General features: G+C 39.7%; 4 protein-coding genes across 9 annotated transcripts in view; 2 read left to right on the forward strand and 2 right to left on the reverse strand.

Annotated features, from left to right (window-relative positions):
* Window positions 1–2610, reverse strand: part of LOC104807241 (protein unc-50 homolog) — a 3753-nt gene extending 1143 nt beyond the window's left edge. Inside the window, exons 1-6 of the mRNA XM_010532431.1 lie at window positions 2406–2610; window positions 1783–1850; window positions 1262–1287; window positions 804–894; window positions 582–677; window positions 153–221 (exon numbers count right to left, since the gene is read on the reverse strand). Coding sequence (XP_010530733.1) covers window positions 153–221; window positions 582–677; window positions 804–894; window positions 1262–1287; window positions 1783–1850; window positions 2406–2495 — 440 coding nt within the window. The 5' untranslated portion in view covers window positions 2496–2610. The remainder of the gene's footprint in view (window positions 1–152; window positions 222–581; window positions 678–803; window positions 895–1261; window positions 1288–1782; window positions 1851–2405) is intronic.
* A 56-nt stretch (window positions 2611–2666) lies between these two features.
* On the forward strand, window positions 2667–4576 carry LOC104807242 (PRKR-interacting protein 1-like). Its single transcript, XM_010532432.2, has 2 exons — window positions 2667–3232; window positions 3995–4576. The coding sequence occupies exons 1-2, from the start codon at window positions 2930–2932 to the stop codon at window positions 4286–4288; spliced, it is 597 nt and encodes a 198-aa protein (XP_010530734.1). The 5' UTR covers window positions 2667–2929; the 3' UTR covers window positions 4289–4576.
* A 303-nt stretch (window positions 4577–4879) lies between these two features.
* LOC104807243 (reticulon-like protein B10) lies at window positions 4880–7056 on the forward strand. 6 transcript variants are annotated; one of them, XM_010532433.2, is made up of 6 exons: window positions 4880–5064; window positions 5241–5430; window positions 5779–5920; window positions 6019–6088; window positions 6207–6379; window positions 6790–7056. In XM_010532433.2, exons 1-5 carry the CDS (start codon window positions 4977–4979, stop codon window positions 6377–6379), a joined length of 663 nt encoding a protein of 220 aa, XP_010530735.1. In that variant the 5' UTR covers window positions 4880–4976; the 3' UTR covers window positions 6790–7056. The 6 variants fall into 6 exon arrangements, with proteins under 6 accessions (XP_010530735.1, XP_010530738.1, XP_010530739.1 ...); XM_010532436.2 differs by having other exon boundaries at window positions 6207–6375; XM_010532437.2 differs by lacking the exon at window positions 6790–7056 and having other exon boundaries at window positions 4881–5043; window positions 6207–6668.
* The window catches only part of LOC104807244 (protein TIC 21, chloroplastic-like), a 1571-nt gene continuing 1103 nt past the window's right edge, over window positions 7033–7500 (reverse strand). Inside the window, exons 3-4 of the mRNA XM_010532440.2 lie at window positions 7388–7500; window positions 7033–7282 (exon numbers count right to left, since the gene is read on the reverse strand). The exon at window positions 7388–7500 is cut by the window's right edge and continues 91 nt beyond it. Coding sequence (XP_010530742.1) covers window positions 7178–7282; window positions 7388–7500 — 218 coding nt within the window. The 3' untranslated portion in view covers window positions 7033–7177. The remainder of the gene's footprint in view (window positions 7283–7387) is intronic.

The following is a 7500-nucleotide window of genomic DNA, read 5'->3' on the forward strand; positions in this document are numbered from 1 at the left end:
AAAGAGTGTAGATGGCAAAACTACATTTTTGACAATTTTTCATGTGTAGCTTTCTTTTTTGTTTCAAACTTCCGCATCATCTAACTTTTTTAAATGCAGAAAAGTCGATCAAAATTGAAGAGAAAAAGATAGAATTCATCCTATATACTTGCCATTCAACACGTTGTTCCACCACATGACTGTTCGGAGCCTCCTCCCGAAGGTAAGAGTTTGTGAGAAACCTGGATCATACATAATGCCTCTATTCAGAAAGGAAATTGAAATTTTGCTATGAGAACCCCTTGGAGGATATTTGAAGTTCAGTAGAAAAAATTTCAAAAAATAGAAATGAGCTTTAATTCATGCAAAAGTGTTCCCTGTAAGGATGGCAATGCGTAGAAAGGACATTCACTAATAAAGCATGAGTGTAGGTCGTGTACAGTGAACAAGATCAGACGAACCACCATCATCAGTAGATAGCTAAGTACGATCAATGTCCACATATATAGATGCAAGGATAAATTATACAGGTATAGAGTATATGAGAAAATTGCATATAATGAAGCGTGTATATACAGACACTAATGGAGGGTGACTCTTACCAACAGCATGTAGCTATAATTGCTCCCGTGATTAAGAAATGGAAAAGCAAAACTGAAAAAACTACGAAGAGAGCATGTGAGAAGCTGTGGTCATACCTGGAGCAAAGATAACAGAGAAAGAGCACTGAAATCAGAATTAAATGTCTTTTAAGGCAATATATAGTAATTACACAGATCGTTTTAAGTATGTACATATACAAGACAAGTTGCAAAAATACTTACGCGGCACAATAGGCTATGGTTGCAACAGCAAGAAGCATGCTACAGATCACAACAAAAGCAGGGTCATCACGTGCCCATTGGTTCTTAGTTTCTGATACAGAGAAAGAGAGCAAATTTCAAACAAGACACACTTATCTTATAAATTTCAAAGCATAATTCACTCACCAGTACACCATGGAAATTTCATCTATTCTCAACATAAACCAGCATTGAAACTAGAACTGGAAGCACCACATAAATAGAGCTGATCAACTAGAAAAGGTTGCAAAAGGGGAGGTTTCCGTTCTCTCCTTAAGCTACTTAGTTGAAATGACTATATAAACTCCTGAGCAGATAACATGTGAATAATACAACACGAAGGGATAGTCACGTTGCAGCAGACAAGGGGAAATCACATACAAACAAAACAGAAGCTGGTTGCAAAAGGAGAACTACTTGGTAATGAAAAATGAGCTTACGTTTATGATATTTAGTGTGCTGGTAGCTGATGTGCCGTGCCCACATGCAAAAACACAAAAGCCAGAGCATCAGAGACTAGAGAAGTGACCTTCATACAGATCAAAACAGAAACCTTCATACGGATCAAGGGTAAAGACATAATTTAACCAAATAAGGTAAGAGCAAATGTTGAATGTCTTCTAGACCAATTCAACGAGATATTTGAACAACTCAACAGTAATAACTCACTCTGTAACAACCTCCATAAAGATATGTCGAGTTTATTTTCCACTTAGTCTTTGAAAAAAGCATTACTCACAAATTAAGACCCTTTCTCCATACGTCAAATGCATCAGTTGTACAATCACTTTGACTGTAATATTAGTAGTATTATTATTTCATTATTAATACGGAAGACTTACTGCCTTAAATCAAAATCAACTTATAGTAGGAGGCAGCCACTGAAGTAACTGAGCAAAAGGAACTTTCAACATGAAAATAACAAAACAAAAGACGCCAATAAAATCAGTAACAGACTTACACAACTTTCGGTGATGTGCATAAGTGAAACATTTGCCAAAAAGTATATTCAATATCCATTTGCTGCCACTGCAATGACCAAAAGACATAAAGATGAGAATGATGCAACCTTTACAGCAGCACACATTAAAATTATGCAAGGTTCATGAACCATACTACATAACTGCAGATAAAATACACCAAAGACACTTCCTGTCTCGAAACAAGCATTCATCGATATTTTACGTAATCCACAGTTCCAAGAGAAAAATGACCATAATGAATTTCCGAATCACCAGGCATCAAAAGCACTTGCAGCAAGTGATCAACTTGTCGCACAACTTCTATTATCAGAAACTTCTAGACCTAGTGAAAAAAATAATTCCCCCGCCTAGTTAGAGCCGGCAACATTTGACCCAAATTTCCGAGAAAATCCTACGAAATCGGAATCTAATCTATAGATAAACCTAGATTTTCGATTCTCCATCTCCAAAACCCGCTCTAAGAAATGAAGAATCCGTACATTTTACTACAGTAGATAAACTCCGGAAATTTACAGCTACACGTGAGAGAGGGAAACAAAATCTTAGATCATATCCATGAAAATAGATTAGATGATTTCAGAGAGAGAGAGAAAAACAGAACCTTGACGATGCGACGAAAGTACTGAAGGAACATCGGATTAGCTCGGGACGAAGAAGATTGAGAGCGAGATCTGGAGGTCGTCGGTAACATCTTCTCCTCCCTTATTCCCAATCCAATCGCTTCTTTCTTCTTCTTCTTCTTTTTCTCTGTCGCTGACTTTGTTGTCGTTGTTGTTCGTCTTCTTCCCTCGTGGTTTCTACGGGAGGAAGAGTCCTATGTTATTTTCCCGAGAGACGATGAAAAGAGAGTAGCTGCGAAACGACGTCGGATGAAACCACCTTTTCTCCAGTTCCTGAAAATACAAATCCTAAACTTCAAGCCTCTATATGTTTATGAATATTTTCATTCTACCCCAATACTATATATTTCACCAATTTTACCCTATCCTTATCTCTCTTTCACATATCAATTTTTTTTTGCAACACTTGGGGAACGTTGAGCAAAGAAAAACATTTGGGGACATATTTGTAATTTAGGAAACATTGAGAAGCTTTTGTAACATATGAACTTAAATTTCTAAATTAATGTTGTGCCAGAGAAATCCCCAAATTGCGACTCGATTAGGGTTTTTGGTTCAGATCGCGATGTCGATGGGGAAGCCGATGCAAAGCGAAACCCGATTGGTAGTGGCTGGGAGGGAGACGCAAAAGGCGGTTGCGGTGTCCAATGGAGGATCGACGGCGATCGTGGAGTATACTCCGCCGGTGTTGCAGGAGGAGGAGGAGGATCTGGAGGTGAAGCTCCGGCGAATCCTCGAGAACGTTCCTATCCGCGTTAGCAACACCTCCGGTAGTTCGGCTGGTTCTGGCTCCGGAGATTTCCACCAGGTAAATCAGTTCGTGGAATCGTATTGATCCATTCTTCAGCTTGTAGTTTCGCTATGGTTTTTGTGTAGTTGACCATAACACTGTGATGAGCGGATGATTGTGTTTGTTATCTTATAATATCTGTTTTGCCTGATTAGAGTTTCTATAGTTTTTTTAGTGGTGCTTAAAAGGATTCATTTTGAATTGCGGAACCGAAATTTGCAAGAAAGATTTGATTTGATTTTGTTTTTGGAGGAAATGTTGAGTTTTTATTCACCAAAGTCTAGATTTGCACAGAATTTCAGTGGCATCTCGTTGGGATGGGAACAAAACGCACAAGACAAAAGACACATGTAAAGATTTGAATTTGATGTGGACAACAAGTTTAGCGGGAGGATCATATAGCTGTAGAAGGTGTAGTTTGTTCTCTGTGTCCTGAAATTTGCACCACGATTTTGGTAACTATGTTTTTCTTCTGGAATTATATGGTGCAACTAAGGTGGTTCCCGAGCTATGACAATATCAATTAAAAAAAACCCTTTTGTTATCTTGTGTGTAGTTTTTATGGAGCCCAAACCTAAACTACAACCCTAAACCTTTGATCCTCTGGATTTCTTTGGTCGGTGGATATGTGGCTCCTTATGTTATCTGCTTACACAATGCTGTAATGCCTTGTGAGTTGTGATTTGTGAATATTTGGTAGAGCTTGGACTAGGATAGTGATTCTCCTTGTATTGCTCTATATATCAACATCTCTTATTTAGCAATGCTTTTCTGTGGCAGTATCGGCAAATGAGACGAAGAGAACAAGATCGGCTTGCGAGGATGGAGGTTGACTACCAGAAGCGAAAACAACTTGCAGAATTCAGTATGAGAAGGGAAGAGAAACTGAAAACTGCAGAGGAAAAGACAGCGAAGAAGCGGTTGAAACGCCAAAAGAAGAAGCAGAGGAAGAAGGAGAAGAAGAAGAGTAAACCAAACTGCGAGGGAGGAGAACAGCAACAACAGCACAAAGAAGATATTTCCTCTGATGATGACGAAGGAGGCTCAGGAAACGAGGATGGAACCGCTGAATGAGCAAAAAAAAAAAAACTTATTCATATATCAGTTCTTCCTTTCCCGAGCTCGTTAAATGCACTTGGCAATCACGGGATCGGAGATGCGTTTGTTTTCGCAATGGAGGAAACTGGTGAAGGAAATGGAGAGAGAGGCCCCTTAGAGTAAGGTGCCATTGTTTCTTCTTTCTTTTCTTACAAAGCCTGTAACAATGCTTTGAACCTTTGTCTTGCTTTAAGAATTGTCGTGGTGTAAATGAGATTAATGGTATGAAATTTAAAAATGTTACGAGATCGAGTTCTATTTTGACACAGAGGTCTTACCTTATGCATTGCATAAGTCCTGTATGCATTTAGGGTGTTTTCTCTTCACCTTTGCTTCGAAAGAGAGAATTTTCAAAGCGAGCAGGAATACCTTGTAAGCTAAAACAGTCATTATTATTATTATTTTTTTTTCTTAATACACAAGTGGAAAATGCTACACAAGTGGAAAATGCAAAAAATAGGCAGCGAAAAAGACACCCACCTTTAATAACCTTCTATTTGACAATATTACAACTTTATTTAATTTTAGCGAAATAAAAGAAGTAACTTTTTCTTTGAAAAGAAACTGATACGATGGGCTAAATCGTTTTTGAAAAAGAGATTTAAAAAAAAAAAACGTTCCGGCATTGGAGAGGGATCGCTGCAGCTCTTCTCCGTCTGCCGCCATGGGAGAATCAGAAGCTCATCCTTCTTCTCGCATTTCTGTTCATCAATCCCTTGGTGGTGGCTCAGGTCCTTCTCCTCACCTTACATGTATACACGCACATTTACTTGGAATCTCGTCCTTGTGTTTACACATCCGTCTGCGGTGTATTGTTTGTTTGAATCGGTTCACATGTTCTCGGCTTCAGAAGCGAATAAATCCTTGCTTGAATCGCGCCGATCACTTGTCAACTTTGTCGGAATGATTCTGATTGTCGTTTTGTTAGTATCGCCAGTTGCGGATTTGTTGCTGTGGAGGAAACGACGCGGACCTGTGCTTCTGCTCGGATCGTCGACGCTGTTGTGGTTCCTCTTCGAGAAAGCAGGATATAGTTTCTTGTCCTTTGTGGCTAATGTTCAGCTTCTCTTCGTCGTAATACTCTTCCTCTGGGCGAAATCTGCTTCTCTTCTCGATAGGTAAACTCTGTTGTTCGCTTGCAGTTGTTCATGGATATATAACTTCAAATGTTTCTCGTTATCTGTTAATCCCTGCATTTGAAAAATCTGCCTATATATAGTGGGGTACTTGTGTAAATTCATGAGTTTGGATAGGAACTAATATAAAGGAGAAGGGTAGAGGAGTGATGTAAAGTCCGTTCTTTCGAGGTGAAGAACATCACGTTTTGATTCCAGTTTGTTGTAGAGATTGGTGACATAGTGAGCGAATTATGCAAAATATGAACCCAACAGTCGTTCCATGCAAATAAAAGTACTTGTAGTATTACTACGTGATCTGATTCTTTTATCTCCTTTACCTACATTCAGACCTATGCCTCCACTTCCTAACCTGGAAATCTCTGAGGCATCTGCTCTCAAAGTTGCTGATGCTCTACGGGTCTGGCTAAATCGTGTGTTATCAGTTGCTCGTGATATTGCAGTAGGCAGAAATGTGAAGCGTCTCTTTCAGGTTAGAAATTGTCATGGTGGTTTTGAGCTGATTCTAAGAAAGCTAATAGATTAGCTATCTCACTGGGAGCTGTCATGAAACATGGGGTACTACTTCAGGTCAGCTTTGTCTTGTGGTCACTGTCCTTGCTTGGCAATTTCTTCAACTTCCTCACGCTACTCTATCTGGGTGAGCACTTCTCCAGCTGCTGCCCCTAGTATTGATCATTATTCCTTAAAAAATTCTCTAAACAACATGGGTCTCTCTTTTGCAGTTCTTTACTTGTTTTCATTTTGTTTTCAATTAGCAGGTGTTATACTTAGTCTGTCGATCCCTGTATTGTACGAGAAATACCAGGACAACATCGATGATAAGCTGTCTGTCACACAACGTGTTCTTCAAACACAGTGTAGAAGGATTGACGAAAGTATACTACAGAAGATTGCAAGGCCAATGACTAAGGAGAAGAAGATGTGGTAGGCAAGTAAATTTCGATCCCTTTTCTCCCGTTTTTTAGCGATGTGCCTTGTAAGTGACATTTGCATTGCTATAATAAGTGGCTGGACAAAGGTGGTTTTATTTTTTACAAAGGATTAGGAGTCTATAGTGCAGACTTGTGGCATATCAAACATGCTCGTTGTTATGCCTTCTTTGATATTTAGGTTCCATCTGTCTAATAACAAGTACACTGTCTGATAACAAGTACACGGAACTACTACGACCGAGTTGTGTTTGTGTCCTGGAATGTACAATCTCTGCATACCTTCCATTTTTTTCGCAACATTCTTTAGCGCTTTGTTCATCCAAATCTTACCCTAGTTCAGCATCGGTTCATCACTTCATCCACAAATACATAGTTTCTCACATTTTGCTAGTCTGTACTGTGACAGAATCGAGACTGAGCTGAGCAGGGCAACAGTAGGAAAAGTGATACAGAAAAGTAGCAGAGTATCTGATGCCTCAGAAAGCTCCATTATCTGTGAATGAACCATGCATTTGATCGTAAACCGGCATGGAAATCCATCTCTAAGGCATTGTCGTCACCAATGACTACAGTAGCTTCAGGGAACTTTATATGATTTGAGTTTTTGTGTTTGTTCCAGCGTATGGTAAAGAGATTTCTTTAGAATCCAAATTCTCAACCTTTTCATGATTAATTCTCGGACAAAGTTCACAACACAAACAAGATCAATCCACAACTGGCTGCGCCGGGAAGTAAGAAACATCCCTAGCACTCCTCCGAGCAGACAACAAAGGAGGGACAAAACTTTAAGCAATCTAGGTAACAAATACAGGTTCCGAAGAGGACAGTGTTACCGAGCGCAATAGCTCCAGCGAGCAGACGAGGCCAAGGAAATGAGAAAGTATGGTGTTTGCCGATGCCTGCACAAATCGAATCCATCACAACAGGTGAATTTTTTGGACTCATGTATTCCAAAGACAGTGTATGTGTCGAGCCCGAAGAGTTGAGATGGCTGGGGTAAGTACCTGGACCAAGAAGATGTCAAGGGCGAGAACAGGGCTGTAACCAGGAGAGACTCCCTGGTAGAAAGGGTTTGCCGATGTCGTTAGCGCCTTTGCAACTAGGAATCCGACTGTGG

This window comes from Tarenaya hassleriana, unplaced genomic scaffold, assembly GCF_000463585.1.
Source record: "Tarenaya hassleriana unplaced genomic scaffold, ASM46358v1 Cleome13, whole genome shotgun sequence".
Classification (NCBI taxonomy): Eukaryota; Viridiplantae; Streptophyta; class Magnoliopsida; order Brassicales; family Cleomaceae; genus Tarenaya; species Tarenaya hassleriana.